The following is a 16,675-nucleotide window of genomic DNA, read 5'->3' as shown; positions in this document are numbered from 1 at the left end:
GACATGAATATTGGTTGAGACACCTTTCCGCGTGCCAGAAAGTACAATGCAGTCCTAAAAGATTTTTTTATCTTCTCCTTTTTTTAAAATGTCCATCAAGAAGGTAAGTCTCCTTTTACCTACTATTCATGTATTCTGTAACTCTAGACTTGGCTGTGCTCCCAGTGAAAGCAGGGGCAAGAAAAATTCACTTATCAATGTTTTGCTGAAACATCTATCATTCTTACTGGATTTTGTAAGATTTCATCCAATAGATCAAATGTCATACAGGTACAGATTGAAAAGCAGGCAACAAAATGAGCCAACAGACCACTCAGTATTTTTGATAACCAACTCATATACATACTTATGGGGCTGATTCTGTTTCTTGTTCTCTATTATTCAGTTTCACTGAGAATCATGTGAGATTCCCTTTTCTAGTCAAGAAATTAATAGTTTTATTAGAAATGAGCTCCTGCAGCAGGGATGACATCTAACACTACCTCTTTGCAGCAACTGGTGCACTGACAATACGTTTCTTCCTCTTTCCAAAAAGTTTTGCTTGTTTATATTGACACTAGTTCAATAATTTACAGCTGAAGAGCTAAAACCTGAAGTTTTAACAAGAGAACAGATCTCCACAAAACATCCCATGAAAAATATGAGGCGTGACCAGTTGATCAGAGATCTTTCTGAAAGTTTACATTTGAATTAAGAACCAACATTCAACAGGTGTTAGTGGCCATTCCACCTATTTAATCTTCTTAACCAGATAGATATAACCTGATTAACTATTAAGAAAAATTTTCAAAGTCTAATTCTGCCTGGTGCATAGAAATACATACCTCTCCAGCTCCCTGGAACAACACTGTGTGATCTGACAACCTGTTCTTCGTGATACGCAGAGCTGCAAGAAGGCCTGCAACAGCTACAGATGCAGTTCCTGAAAAGGAAAAAAAAAAGAAAAAGAGAGAAGAATAGATTTGGTTGGTTTGGAAATAACTACAAAGGGTTATATTTTAAGTAATTCCACAGCATCTTTTGACTGAAAGTCACAAATACTTAGGGTAGTAACAAAAAGTTCAGTGGAATTAGGAAAGTTAAACCTAAATGGGAATATTTTCAGAATAACACTAAATAAAAAAATGATTGATTGATTCTACTTGATGGGCATAATGGCTGAGGCATTCAAACTATTAAAAAATATTCTAGTTTATGATCTTTTTCAGAAGGAAAGGCTGTGAGAGCCCAGACAAAAGTATTTTGAAAGACTTCAGATACTGAAAATTAAGATACTGATCTCATTCTTCAAACAGATATACTTCCAGTACAGTAAAATATAGGACTAAAATAAAATCTTGTTTTTCATGGGGAGGTTGGCAAAGCAGAAGAGCAAAGCGAACATTCAGAGCTAGCTGAAAAAGTAAGGCCAGCTCATTTAAGATGCCGACTGTCCTATCAATCCTGAAAGCCCCCAGGACTTCACTATGAAAGGGGTTGCAGCTTACTAGCATCTGAAACATTGCAAGTTCCTTTTAAAATTATCTTTGAGTTATGCTACACAGGAAAAAAGGCTATCTTTCAGTTTTATGATTTAGCCTGTGGAGGCCTTTCTTTTCCACATTAGAACCACAAAGAATGAGATACCTGCCTGTCTTTGAATGGAAAGATTTTGGTCCTCATAATGTGAAACACCTATTAATAAAAAGCAGGGCAATGCAGGGACCTCAAGCAGGCATCTAACCTAAACCGGTTCACAATGGCAGGATCAACTATACCTCTGTGATTTCTGACAGATCTTTGTCTAACTTGTTCCTAACATCTTCTTTCAAATACTCTTATGAGGTTCTCAGCAAGGTATTCAGTGTTTCAATGTACTTTTTGTTGAAAAAATCAAATCTAGATTTCTTTTCTGTTTAGGCGTCTTGTCTGATCTACCACTGGAAAATCTTTTTCTCTTTGCAACAAGACATGTATTGTATTGGAAGACTGAGGGTGGCTCAATTTGCTTATCTTAGGTGGAACAATCCAAATTCACCCACTCTTTCAGAAAGTTATGGCTTAGAATTATAGAATGAGGTCCCTTCTAACCCCTAACATTTTGTGATTCTGTAATCTCACTTCTCTCCTCTGGACTTTATCTATTTGTCTCTTATCTTTCTTGAATTGCACCATCCAAAATTATACACAATACTGCAGCTGAATTGTTAGCACTACCGAGTCTAGCTGTCAGCTTCTGTCACGGTGAAAAAAGTTGTGTTTAGTCACCAGGACCAGGACATCTGGCTCTTCTGATCCAAAGACCAGTCACTCCATCTCCCCACCAAAGCCTACTGAAGGGGGAAGGCCTTCTTTCATGGTTGACTGACTTCAGGTAACAAGCTTGTATTTTTCACAAACAATCATCATTGCTAAATTCCAGGCACAAGGTAGACCAAAAAAAGACAGTCAGACTCCTGACTCCTGCAAGGAACTTGGATCCATTAAATATAGGCTGGAAAAAAACAAAAACAAAACCGAAAAACCTGAGAGGGCACATCAGTTTTCAAAAAGTTCACAGAACCCATAAAGACATCCTATGGATGGGGATATGGTAGTGAGGTAGATGATGACAGCAGGAAAGTTGTGCTCAGTGTGGTTTTTTAAGAGGAGATTGTAAAGAACCAATAGCAGACAGCACTGATTTCTTCAGGACAGAAACAGCTCTATCAGCCACTCATGATTCCATATTAAAAGTGAAAAAAAGGGTTTCAACACGTTGAAGGTTTATGATGCCTATCTGATTCAAAAAGAGCTGAACCACAAGGAGACAAATACGGGCCCCAAGATGCCCTCCTTGTTCAGTTTTGGGAATAAGAATCGAATTCTTCCTTTTCCAGGCAGTGGCTGCCATTGATTGACCTAAGGGAACCAAAGATGATGCCATAAATGATTTTGAGAAGCCTGCAAGAACTTTTGAGGAGATCTGCTGGCTCCTACAATTCTATTCCTGATCACCATAGCCCTAAGTGCAATTGTCTACAAGCCACCTGGTTGCTTTTAAGGGAGGAATTCACATTGCTACTGACTTTTCCTTCAGAAAAAGGGTGAAATAGGCATGATCAGCCCTCCACAAGCACTTGGCCCAGAATCTGCAGATCTGTCCTCAACATCCAGCTACCCTGCAGCATTTGCTATTCGCAAGTCTACTTTGTCACAAGCAAGGCGAAGTTTAAAGCTGAGTTAGGAGTAATCTGTACATTAAACTCAAGGAGATGCTCAAAACACATGTTCATATTGTAGGCACACAGACTATTAAGTTTCAAACCCATGTAGCTAAGGAACTAAAAGAACAGAAATAGTAAGAAGCTTGGTACTGGGTAAATCTCTCCTTAAAAGATATCATTTGCATGTTGAAGGCTGTATTTGAACCTATGGTAGGATCATCCGAGTTTCATCAATGGTTACTCTTTTTTCAAAAATAGAAAGTAACCCTCAGAAAAATTTAAGAACGCATTTTAAAGTTAAAAAGTCCCCTTAGAAAGACACTTTTTGAAGTAAAGCCACCGGAACAGTTCAAATCATGTGAGCTGAAAATTTGTTGTGTGCTTTTGATTATGACTTTTCCTTTCAATCGTCAGAAATACAGGACACCTTGTTCTCAGCCCACTTAATGTTTAGACCATACAAATTTGTCATTTTCAGTTATTTAGTCATTTTTATGACTTGTTCTGAGAGCTGAGGTCATTTACTCTCTTCTCCCTCATTTCTAAATAAAATTTAAAAAAATTCTAAAAAATGGTTCCTCTGAGGCACAGCTTTGGGGACAACCATCGGGCTGAGACACTTCCACCCCACAGAATCCAAGAACTAGCTTGTTTCTTTCCCAGATGAAATGAAGTCTTCCTCTGGCAAGTGTCAAACTGGCAAAGACAAAAATGGCAAAAGAGAGAAGTCAGAGTGCGCTCTCAGTTTCCCTTGGTACTCTACCAAGCAATCCTCATAACCGGCAATAAAAAGAAAATAAAAATCCCATCCTCTCATTAGATGCCAAATACTTTCTTCTGTTTTATATTACACAGCTGTGCTTGCAGGGAAGGAAGAATCCTTCATAAGATGACTTATTCCTAAAACCATCGATCTAGTCTTCTGCAAAGGAAAGCTGAGCTGAAGCACTGTAAGGTCCTGTTTCCAGTCCCTGAAGACAGAAGTTGTGGCCACTGCAGCCCCCTGCCCTCGTCAGAGGATTTCTAAGACAGCTGGGAAAGCTAAGCCACTTTCTGGTGACAGAGACAAAATGAACCACCATAAATTCATAACGAATGGGAATGCTGGGATTCTGCTTGTCTTCATGGCTGATGTACTGTTGTTCAGTTTGTTAGTCAGAAAATTTGACTACAAATTAAGCATTTCCAGTTGGGATACTTTTACAAACTCTATATACAATAGTATCTTCTGTTGTAAGGAAAAAGAAAAGAGATATGAACTATGAATAAAATATTACATTGATTGTCAATAATATTTTGCATTGACTAAGTACACGGGATGTGAGTTATCATCACCTGCATGTTCATTATGAGGGTGACTCAGAACAAAAGTTGTAATAGCAATATATAAAGGCTTAAATGTTGCATTTCTCACCAATCATGACTTGCACAGAAGAACTGCTCTAAAAATGGTATTTTACAAGTACTCCACATGGGTTTTATTCAGCCATTTGACCCTAAAAAGCATAATGACTCAGTCTATTAGATTACTGAGCCCACTATCACTGCTGCTGGCAGCGGCTGTCATCACTCCTCATCAGCAGCTTCCCTTATTCCTTCCTATTGAAAGGGGGGCACCGTCCGCAGGAATAGCAGATCTGTGTAACCGGAACTGCTCTGACTAACGGCATGACCTTAAATTTCACCCTGAATACTGACTCAAGATTTTATTTTTTTTTAAAGAATCAAAATGCAATTCACATCCATCTGCCGAAGCCTAACCACTTCTCGTGGACATTACCAAAGAGAAACAGAATTTCGCTGCTTTTCCAACTGTCATCACTATAGGAAGGAGGGAAATGGCTTCGCCTCCCCATCCCCCAGGGCACAGGTAAAATCCCTTGTGTGCAGAATAGGATATGTTCATGGATATGATTTTGAAAACCGATTCCATTTTTCTGAATTTTCTAGAAGAATAACCATAGCAAATTTAACAAAGGATATTTTTCTAAAGCAGTGTCAGCTGCTGTGACAGCAAACATTTTTTTACAGTTTTCTAGTAAGGTGACATATATCTTGTAAAAATATGGCAGATGTGAATTTCAAAGTACACTATTCTTTATCAAGTCTTTGTTTTCTGTCCAAGATTCTTTAGCCTCACTTGTTCCTGTAAGCTGTACAAGTGAGCACGAATATGCCAAAGGAAATCCTAGAGACCGTGGCCTTTTGGGGTTGGCACATTATAAATGCTTTGGAGCACAGAGTCTTCTTTCAGCAGATGCAACAATTAAAAAAAAAAAAAAAAGGAAAAAAAAGCCTCAAAACATGAGGAATGAGAACTTCATTTTTATTGGATGTAGTTTAAGTTAGTTAGAAATGGCATTTGTCCATTATTTGAAATTTTAAAAAATAAAAATTTTAATGAAATACAATTTATGTCAATTTCCCTTTCTCATCTTAAAAAGCTAGCAAACAAGAAGAGGGGAGGAATTGCTACAGCACATCCTAAAATCTGAGCTATTCTTTCTGGACTAAAAGATTAGGAAGTCGTAAAAGTGAGATTCATATTTCTCAATAACAGAAATCACGTGTTAACATAACCAGTCTTCTAGATAACACTGCAGAGAGTGCCAGGAAAAAAAAAAAAAAATCTCTCTCCTATACTTACTGGGAAAAAAGGTGAGAGTGAAGATGCTATCTAAAAGGTGTAATCTCTATTGCTAACGAGGCAAATGCTGTGGCTGTGGGTAGTTCAAAAGGACCCTCTTTTAAGAGCTGGGAGCTCCTTCTCCTTGCCTTGAACTGGCTTTTCAAAGTTTTGCGGGGGCCCTGCCCCGCTCGGCAGCGGCAGTGAGCAGGCAGCGCAAAGAGGGGAAACGGCTCTAGTGCAGAAGAAACTGAGCCTTTTGAAACGAGCAACTATTTGGTGTATTTGGAAATGGGTGCAGGGTCCGAGAAGCACAGGCTGGCTCAGGCTGGGAGGCCATCTGGTGCAACTCTCCTGCTTGAGCAGGGCCACCTGGAAGCTGGCTGCCCAGAGAAACGATGAGAATGGATTAATTATTTTTAACCCATAATAAAGAAAAAAATGAAGCAGAACAATACTTGTCCATACACCTACTTGTAAATACAGATACCTATACACCTACGTGTATTTACACCTACTTGTATGTACACATACCTTTTTTCCACGTGGAAAAAAGCCACAGTGGGGGATATGCTTGAAAGCCTACTGAATTCAGTGTGAATTTTCCACTGTATAATGGACAGGTGATATCGTGAATGTACTGGAAGAAAAACACTCTTCACATAACCCTACAGGATATGTCTTAATAGGATTTTTTTTTAAATTTTAAACATCTTATTCAGTGTTTCACTTGGAAGCAAACTTCACTTTATATTCTGAAAGAATACAGTTTGCACATAATATCAAAATTTGAGATGTGAGCTATTACATGCCATTTGACAATATGTTTTCCAAATTCTTGGTAAAACAATGTATTGGAAGCCCCATGCCCATCAGAACCACAACAAAAAATCCCAAAGCTTTGTTATAATTTGATTTCAAGAACTGGAGTTTCCAGCTACTAAATGTATCATTTCTGTAATTAAAGTTAAAAAAAAAAAACAAACTTAAAAAGGAGAACAATTGTGACAGAGAAATTCTGATTTCTGAAAAGTGTACTGACTTGATGTTAAACTGGTCATAACTTCCAGGTATATTTTTCCTAATTATTCAATTTTTTTTGCTGAACATTTACCATATAATTTAAATCAAACCACATATATAAGACAGAATAATAATCTTAAATAATATGTGCTCTACGTTTTTATTTTAGGTCTGCTTCTTTTCATAAAATTTTGATGCAATTAAACAGCACAGCTCTTAAAAACTAATGACATCTAAGGTCATGATGTATACCGAAACTAATTCCAATCCAGTGCAATCTCTCTGCATAAATGTTTTGGTTGGCATAAAATACAGGGTCTGTGCCCATAATGGGGAAATACATTGCAACTGTGGGCACAGTGAAATAGAGTTATAACACTAGAATAAAAACTATATTATGCTGCATAAAGAAATGCTTATTTTATGTAGATTGGCTCACTGAGACTTTAAAGTATAGCAGTGGGGGAAAAAAAAATCAAAACAATTGAAATAAATGCCCTGCACAGAGACAGCAAGTCTAGAGAAATTTATGCCACTATTTCAAATTTATCCATGTCAGCAATGACTACAAACAGCTACCATGTGCTAAGCTTTGACAGACCCATGTAAAACAAATTTGTGGCTTCCAAGATGTGGAAACTTGCTTTAAGCAAAAACTCTTTCAAACAGACAAGTCAAAAGCAAGACGGGCGTGGAAGAGGAGTGCTACAGCACCCTGCTCTGCCCTGGCTGGGTTTGACGAGGGGCAGGCAGGTATGGCCCAAGCCAATCCCACCCGTGAGTGGGATTTGAGACACTAAAATCCTGGACTTGTGCCTAGGACTTCTTACTTAACCGATCTCAAGAGATTTGTTAAACATCCCCATGGCAGAGAATGCAACAGGTTAGTTTCTCCAAGGGAATCTCCATCTTTCCAGGGGTCATCAAGCAGAGAACATCTTCCACCCTAATAAAAAGCTTTGTCTGGCAACACAAGCTCCAGTTCTTCTGCTGGTATTGGTCCATTCCCTAGCAGAGAGTGGGAGAGGTAAAAACCAAACCACATCTCATATCTTAAAGAAAATTCCACCCTGTCCTTATCACTCCTCCTTTCTAAATATATTGGAGATGAGCAAAGCTAGCAACCTGATCTAATTCACGTCTTTCTAAATGCCTTGAAGCTTGACATTGCCATATAAATCAACATTTCTTCCATACAGGAAATTATGATAAAAATCCAGCAAATTTTGGAAAATGCTTTCTAACAGTGAAAGAGAACCAGATAAATGTATTTGTTTATCCCAAGGCTTTCACTGATTTTCATTTCAAAAAATCAGACTCAGAAAAAAATACAGATTTATAGCAGTTGGTCAGAATAGTGTTCGCCCTTGTTCCCAATTCCTTAAGTACAGAGAGGCGATGTAAAGGATATGACTGTGCTGTAGCAGAGATGAAGACAAAACTGTCCCTGGAAATTCTTAAATATTTCTAGAGGTGCCCCTAATCACTAGTCTTTAGCGGTTTTATAAGATCAGTGTTTTGGCAGATACTTTTTTTCCAAAAGGCATCGCTTAGGGGCACACTGACACCCTGCAAACAGCTACATGTTAAGAGAAGGCAACTGCATTTGCCCAGGTTACTACTTGCAAATGGGTATTCAGCTCACCATACTTTCATTATCTTTTTACAGTGTCTGGCAGAGTCAGGACTATATTTTTTTTTTATTTTTTTTTTTATATTTGAGGTACTGAAAACTCCTTATTGTATCACTAAGATATACAGGATCCTTTGTCTGGATATCCTACAGCAGTGAAAAAAGCCTCAAGTCCTTCCATGAAACATACTAAACACTTATTTCTCTCCTTAAAGGAACTTTGCCTTGGCAAATCCTAGGACTAGGAGGAATTATATTTAATATATCATGTAAGCACTATCTTTAGAAGACAATGACAAATCAGATGTAACATTGTGTTTGTTTGCTTTTATCAGCCTGATGCTACCTGTTAGATTTACTGCCGTAGGGATAGAATATACAACCTTCATACAAAGAAGGCCACTCTTTCAAGCAGCCTGGAAAAAACCCCACGCTATTTAGAGACTGAACATCTCTAAGGACTGACAAAGAAGTTAGCACCATCTATCCTGATTGAAGTTGTCAGGTGAAAGATCCTTAGAGTTCATAGAAACAGAGAAAAGATCATTTGCTCTATATTTGGGCTGCTGTTATTCCACTATCAGATTATAGGGGAAGATGATGTCCTATCAAAATAAAAAAAAAAGATACTCATGGTATTTATGGGGATGTGATGACAAACAACAGAGAGCAGGCTAAATCATCAGCTTTCACCTCTTGGAAGCTATACAAGCATTAAGGATGAAGATCACCCAAAAGTCACAGATATTGTTTATGAAAATATCAAAAGATCTGCAAACACAGATTAGGTTGCAGAAATTTAATAAATTTAAGATTGCACATGGCTACACTTATGAGGAAGACCAGTAGCTGTTACAGCAGCTCAGTCAAAAGCCAAACAGACACTTTCCAACAGTTTGAATGTGAAGACACCTACTTCTAAGGTGCACCAGAAAGAATGCAGCGGTTTTAAAAATGCATCTGTAGACACTGATGACTATCTCACTTAGTTGACCTGTATTTGGCATGTTTTTGCTGAAAATCTTCCCTTCCATTTCTTTAAAACTACACTCTAGTTGAATCTCTTTCTGATCTGGTGTGAGGATCCTCATTCTGCAAGGAAAGAGAATTCCCTGTGGAAGCTGGGTCTCTAAATAGCTAGGGAAACTTCCAGATGCTGTTTGGTCTGCTGCATGGGACTGTCGTAGCCATGGCTACGCTCAGACCCTGCAGGGTAAGCAGCACCATGCTTCTTACAAAGGGAAATGACATTTTATAATTCATTTATTTTCTATCTAGGAGTCTGTCCTCCATAATCTTTTTCAGATGCAGGAGTAAAACTCAGCCCAGCTTGTAATAGAAACATAGTTCACATGGCTCACCAAACCCCTAACATCAGAAAGACAAGGGCTATTTGAATCCACCACCATGTGTTGAGTCCCTGAAATAAGACCTAGGTCCCAAGAATGACTACGGGAAAACTTAAGCTCCTAATGCTTGGCTTAAAGCATTAATGCAAGCTGTTAAGAAATGAAGACAGTGAAACTCCTGGTTTTAATCCTGTCACTCCATCTACCCAGGGAAACATGAGGGGGTAAGAGGCAGTTGGGTGCCCAGGGCCCTTATTGGGTACCTCTCTCCAGCAGTTCATCTGACTTGAGTCTCCTCACAAGGATGGGAACCAGTACACTTACTGCCCTAGAGGAAGTTATTTTCCAGTGCTCTTTTCCTAATAGGGTACAAGGTAACTCAAGCAGCAGCATCTGCTCCTTCAGCCCTGCTTGTCTTTGTTCTCAGAAGAGAAGGCACAAGAAGCCCGTCTAGACTAAGCACCAGGGGAATCCTCCTTGCTGACATTTCCCATCCTGGATTTTTTTCCTTCTGTCAGCTGCTACAAATGATTCAGATGTGAAAGCAGAGTCAGGGGGATAATTCCCCCCCAAAACTGAATGCAGACCTGAGACTGCAAGGAAAGTTAGAAGTATATTTGAGTTGTCCGTTTAAGAACTGAAACAGTTCGACAATTATTAAGCAAGCTCTGTTGCATGAAGAAACACTGGAGCAGTTGTCATTGCAGTGACAAAAAACCTGAGGCAAGTAAAGTCCAGGCTCGAGCTCTGACATTTGCCCAAATATCTGAAGTTAATCATTTATATGGGAAAGTCATTCACACACTAAACTATTAAAAAACCATCCTAAAGAGTGAATATCTAAATAAAGCATATGGCATAAACGTGAGGGGAAAGGTTAAGAGCGAAGACAGCTCGCCAGAAACCCACGCTGAGGAAACCCAAGGCAAAACGTGACCTGTACTGAGCACCTTCAAATATCACAGGAAAGCTGATACATTTTTTTCCCCTGGTACATTTTTCTGGCTTATAAGCATCACGAGAGTGAAGAGGAAGAGTCTGTTACCTTGAATGTCATCATTGAAAGTGCAATACTTGTTACGGTACTTATGCAGGAGACGGAATGCATTAGCATTAGCAAAATCCTCAAACTGAATGAGGCAGTTCATGCCATACCTAGAAAGACAAAAAAAAAGTGTATTACATTAAAAATAATAAATTATTGTATACTAAAAACCTATTTACATTTACACTCAGATTTTCAATACAAGTATAATGATTTATACATCTACTAATATGTCTTTGTTCTATTCTGTATCTTTACTTTTATATAAATTATCTAGAAGGCATAATTAGACTGTTAATATATTTTAATTGGTTCCAAGTTAAGAATAAAAATAAGCGGAGAAGACCTTTATCTCTCTGCAGACATTGCAACAGAAGTCTTTGCTGAGCAATCAGCTAGGGAGCAAAAAAAACCCAAATGGTCCCATAAGGAAGGTAGTAAAAAGGTAACGCATTCAGAACATGGATTTTATTGTTTCATTCTGCAGGTCAGCAGCATGACATAGCTCACAACATGATGCTCCACAACTCTAATTATACAAGAGGTATTGATCAGAAACAAGGTTAATCCAGACAAGTGATAAACATGTGAGAACACTTTAAGGAAGAAGAGTGACAGCTACAAATGTGAATCAAGATACACTTGGCTAACATACACAAAAGCTTTGGGTATATGCAGGAATAAGGTTATCTACATTTCTTACATCTCCTATTTCACTGGATCATCAAAATGGTGATATGAATTTCTGATATGAATGCTACACATTTCTTAAACAGTATGCTTTCTCATCTTTATATGAAACAATTCAAACTGACCTTTCCTATAGCACTTTGAAATCTCTGTATACTATATTTTGAAAATATAGTATACAGCTGCATCAAGGGAACTATTTCTGTCGTTTAGTTGATATGATTATCAAAATCAGCTCAACAGCAAGGATAAGTAACTTTTGATGAACCTTGTGGTAACACTCTGAAAGTTAATGCAAATCACTACATTTTTTGGAAATAATTTACTGTGTTACTTTGTTGCTGCTGGACTAAGGGAGCAAACAACAGCACTTTCCTAGTACAGGTAGGAGCCTATGTTGACTTCAACAGGCATAAGGCACCTCAAATACATCGAAAAATTAACGAAGAGAGAAACACAGGAGTATTCTTTTTAAAAGAAAAAGATAACAAAACTCCAGATTCCTGACACTAGACTCATAGGCCAATAACTAAAAAGTGAAAAATTGCCCTGGTGTGCCAATAGGGTTACTCCTAAAATGAAAGTTATTAATCATTTAAACTAATATGCATCCTCCAGTCCTTAGATGCATTTCATAATTGTACCTTATCTGAACTCCTTGTTTAACATTCCCATATGGCATTTTCAAATACTTTCTTCAAACAAAAATAAAACCAAAAAAAGCTCCATAGAAACTCCAAAAATACCAAAAATATTTCTAGACGAAACCTGTGTTAAGACTGAATTCAGCCTTACAGCACATTTGCAATAGAAAAAAAAATCAACCCATAACTTGAATACTGTCAATCGCTATGGGAAAAAAGTAGTAACACATGAAAAGTTTAAAATATAGAGTTAATACTAAATCTGATACAAGTTTGTGTCTGGAAATATCACATGAATATTATCTCACCCTGGAATTATATTACAAAAAAAAGTCCTAAAAAAGCTATTTTAAACTTCAGCAATTTGCACACACTAGGGAATCATTTGATTAAAACTTTAAAAAAATGTTGTGTTGAGGTGTTGCTATGAAATTATTATTGCTGGAGACTAAGAAGGCAGGAACTCAACAGTACATGTCCTGTTTGAGGTAAAGGAGGTTTTTCCTTATCTACTAAACAGCACAAATCCAAGAGAGACAGAAAAGCAGATTCTGCTTCATCCAGAAAAGCAATACATACATACACTGAGAAGTTCAGTATAAATAATCTACTCTAATGTTAATCGAGCTTTTCTTTAAACTACACGTGCTTGGCAATCACATCAAGCAAAGCCATCAATATTTTAAAAAGGACAACAATTCCTGTAATTAAATTAATTTCCATGGAAATCATGTGTTTACAGCCATGTTACAACTAGTGAAAACTACTAAGATTCTACTGGCAGGAATGGTAATCCCTGCTGAAAATAAATACAACTTCAGGTTTTATGGAAAAACCTGGACTTCTTCAGCAGCATAATGACAGGCAAGTGTTTAAAAGAGAATTTGGTGAGTCAGTAATTCAGCACAGCAAATCACAATCAAGTTCAAATATGAGATTGGAATTACTTTTCAACAACTAATTTAAATTTCTAACCTGATTCAGTATCTGATGTGAATTTCTGTGATTCTATAAGGGTCTAGGAGCTGACAGTTGGATAATAATATCAGACTAATGAGATTAACACTCTGGAATCCTGGAGCTTGGTTAGAAGCATTTCTTGGATGTGATTAGCCAATGTCTGTTTCTTGATTTTACCATATATAATATTCCATTTTCTCATCTGCATTTGATTTGTCCTCCATTTTTTTACCCATTGCCTTCGTAGACACAGACCAAAACTCCCTGTGAATTATATTAAATCAGTGTCCCTCTGAGCAAGATATCATGGCTTTTTAATTAAAATGGAAAAAATGCAGGCAGACTAACTCTGGGCCTCTGAGATTCTGGTATTCTAGCAGAAAAATGTTGAAGCAGAATTCTTACTCATCGCAAGTGTTATACCTGACATTCAGGTAAAAAAATGAGACTTCAGTGCTGCCCATAATCAGTAGCACCTCATAAGATTCGTGAAGTTCGAGGTCTCTGTCCTCAAAAACGTCTAATCAAATCCAGTCACTAGGTATCCATGACAGACAAGAAAATGACACAGTGTTTCTCTGCTTGGAGTATTGCCATTCTCAAAACGACTAACAGATGAGATGTACAGTTTAGTTAACACAAAATAGTTAATCTCTAGCATTCCAGAAAATCCTCTTGCAATACTGAATTGGCTACAAAGATTCCATGTGATTCTGGAAGCCATGGCTATACCAAACCAGCCATCAATTCTTCTATGACATCGACATCCTACTACCATGATCAATTATAGCAGAAAGTTGAGCCCAAACCTAAAATGACGTTCACAGCCAACACTTTCCTTGCCGTATCACTCTGCAATAACCTTCCACCTCTGCTGCACTCTGACAGATGGGTTTAGGTTGTGGTTTCTTTACTATAAAGGGAAATCATTTGAATCTAACTCCATGAAAGCAGGACACATCCTCTTTGTTTGCACTCCATACCCAAGTGTCATCACAAATTTTTGGTTTGGAGCTGCCCCTCTTTGTAGGTGGGTATGGTAGGCAAATGACTGCTGGATAAGAAAGGAGCCAAGCACTGTATTACTCATCCATGTGCGCTCATCAAATCTCAAATCATCAAAGCACACTAATTCCAGCAACTGTAGGCCACTACAGTGCTGTAATTCATATTATCTTTCAAACAGTATGGAAAGAGAAAACAAAGCCTACAGCTATCCTAAAAACATGATCATCTTAGTGTCTATCGTCAATACTTTACACAGATACAGCACAGACTTCTTTTGAAACATGTTTCCCCTGGTGACACAGTGACTGATAAGGCAGGCCCACAAGCAAGTATGCAAGATTTGTCCCCAAAAATATCATCAGATTTAAAACCACCATTGTATAGTTGTCATTGACTTTTACAGGGGGCATGTTAAAAAGCAAAAGTCCTGCAGCTGAGCGCCAGAAGGACTTGAAGATGAGGACGCAAAGTTAAAAGCAACTGTCACGACAGAAAATGCTGTAAGACATATTTCGCCATAGTTTAAAAGTAGTGGACTACATATCGTTACAGTGTGAAATAAGGGTGCTAACCTCTGTACTGCTTATTTTAGTAGCTACACTTGATTGTCATATACCCTATGAAAATTTCACCTTCCTATCTGAAATGTTAAGGCAGAAACATTAAAAGGATTTTAGGTTCCATTTTGAATTTGAATGTGTTACCGAGAGTGGAGTCATGGAGGCAAGCAGATCCTGTATGTGGTTACAGTGCTGCAGACAGAAGTCACATACAACATATCTCACCTATCACTTGCTGAGAACAGAGACATTTCTCCAGCTATCACTATTCGACCCTGGGATACACAGAGCAGATCTGGGGAAATGGAGAAGCACATAACTAACATGCTTGTTCATTTGGAAGGGTGGTATAAATAAGCAGAAGAGAGAACCTATTCAGTGGGTATCAACTGTCTTAACCAGAACACTTGAAGAAATGACAAAATGAGTCCTAGATTATCAAAACTAAGAAAATAAATGAAAATCTGGCAGTCATTCCTCCCACTGTGCAACCATAGAAACTGCCCTAGTGAATTCTTTGCTCTTTTCTTGCTCTGGAAAACACTTTTCCTGATAGCAATAGCTTGGCTTGAGTAGCCTGGTTAGGACTGCTGGATACTTGCAGGCAAGTGTTTTGTAGCTGTGAATTCCTCTCTTCCGCCTCTTTGGAATCTGTCACTGTGGTAGTGGATTAAATATACACAAACTGTCCCTAGAAAGTGATAATCCAGATCACCGTTCCTCCTTGTAAATCCTGTTTTGTCACCCACATCTTCTTGTGTACTTGGATCTTAGTCTCCTGCTCCAAGTCACACAGGCAGTCTGAATCAGGATCCAACTGGACGGAAGCTCAAAGCCCTCTTTCCTTTTTCTATTATGGACAAAGAAAGACAGAAAAGAGTGGTGGCAAGCATGCAACACCAGATTTGTCATCAAGAATGGGAGGCAAACATTGGACAATGCATCAAAAGGAACTGCCCCACTAAATAACACGTAGTTTTTTTTCTCTTTCCAATACTTCTCCCAATTTAAAACATATTTTGTGTGACAGTCTTAGCTTAGTTTTCCCCACTTAGAAATAAATTTATATTCAGTTCTATGCGACAACAATGCTAATCTTTCAAATCATTCCACAGATTATATCTTCATGTAACAGGCTGAAGAAAAAATGTCCACAGCCCTTTAACCATCCCAAATACACAGTACTAGTATTTTGGCAACCCAGTGCTTTTAAGAATCTCAAACAGGGAAAATCCTCAAGAATCCAGTGGGAGCTATAAAAGTTTGGGCATCATTTTGAATTTAAACCATATGATCAGTTAAATCCATGCTTACTTCTACAGCTAAGAAATGTTTCTGGAAATATATTTGGATCATTTGTTCTGACTGCCAGCCATTGTTTTGGAAACCTTCCTAGAGGAACAAGTGGTTGTTTTTTAGTTTTTTAAACCTTTCAAAATCCTATTTGATTATTTTCTTTGTTCATATGGGTCTGGAACTGAAAAAGCCTTAGAAACCAGCAAGTGGTTGCTGCCACCCATTCCTAAGAAGGAGCAAAACCAAAATGATAGCAACAACGGCGTTCTCTCCCTTGCCTCGTGCGTCATGCAGCCGCTCCACCAGCCAGAACCATTTATAGTGTACCAAGATGATGTGGAAATCATCTCCTTCCTTCCCAATCCAAAAGCTCTAAGTTTGTTCATGCCCATATATCCCATTGCTCAAAACAGATTTAAAGTGTAATGGCCACTGCTATAAACTCCTCTTTGTGCCAGGGCTTTCAGGGAAGGATGCCTTCTCACCTTCCCTCCTGACAGCTCTTAGGACCTGGATGCCTTCTCTTCCTGCTCTCCCCAAGGTCTTCCTTAACTTCATTTCATAAAGTAATTAAACTGCTGCAATGAGGTCATACATCCTAGCACCTCTTCCACTACAATTTTAACCTGCTGGTTAGATTCAATCGAATTTGACTG

The 16,675-nt window shown here is 38.2% G+C and overlaps 1 protein-coding gene across 1 annotated transcript in view; it reads right to left on the bottom strand.

Annotated features, from left to right (window-relative positions):
- Window positions 1–16,675, bottom strand: part of ME1 (malic enzyme 1, NADP(+)-dependent, cytosolic) — a 135,489-nt gene that overhangs the window by 30,834 nt on the left and 87,980 nt on the right. Inside the window, exons 6-7 of the mRNA XM_009872449.1 lie at window positions 10,862–10,971; window positions 825–922 (exon numbers count right to left, since the gene is read on the bottom strand). Of these exons, the coding sequence (XP_009870751.1) occupies window positions 825–922; window positions 10,862–10,971 (208 nt within the window). The remainder of the gene's footprint in view (window positions 1–824; window positions 923–10,861; window positions 10,972–16,675) is intronic.

This window comes from Apaloderma vittatum, unplaced genomic scaffold (genome assembly GCF_000703405.1).
Source record: "Apaloderma vittatum isolate BGI_N311 unplaced genomic scaffold, ASM70340v1 scaffold3387, whole genome shotgun sequence".
NCBI classification, from domain to species: Eukaryota; Metazoa; Chordata; class Aves; order Trogoniformes; family Trogonidae; genus Apaloderma; species Apaloderma vittatum.
This window is presented reverse-complemented; position numbering and strand designations above follow the sequence as displayed.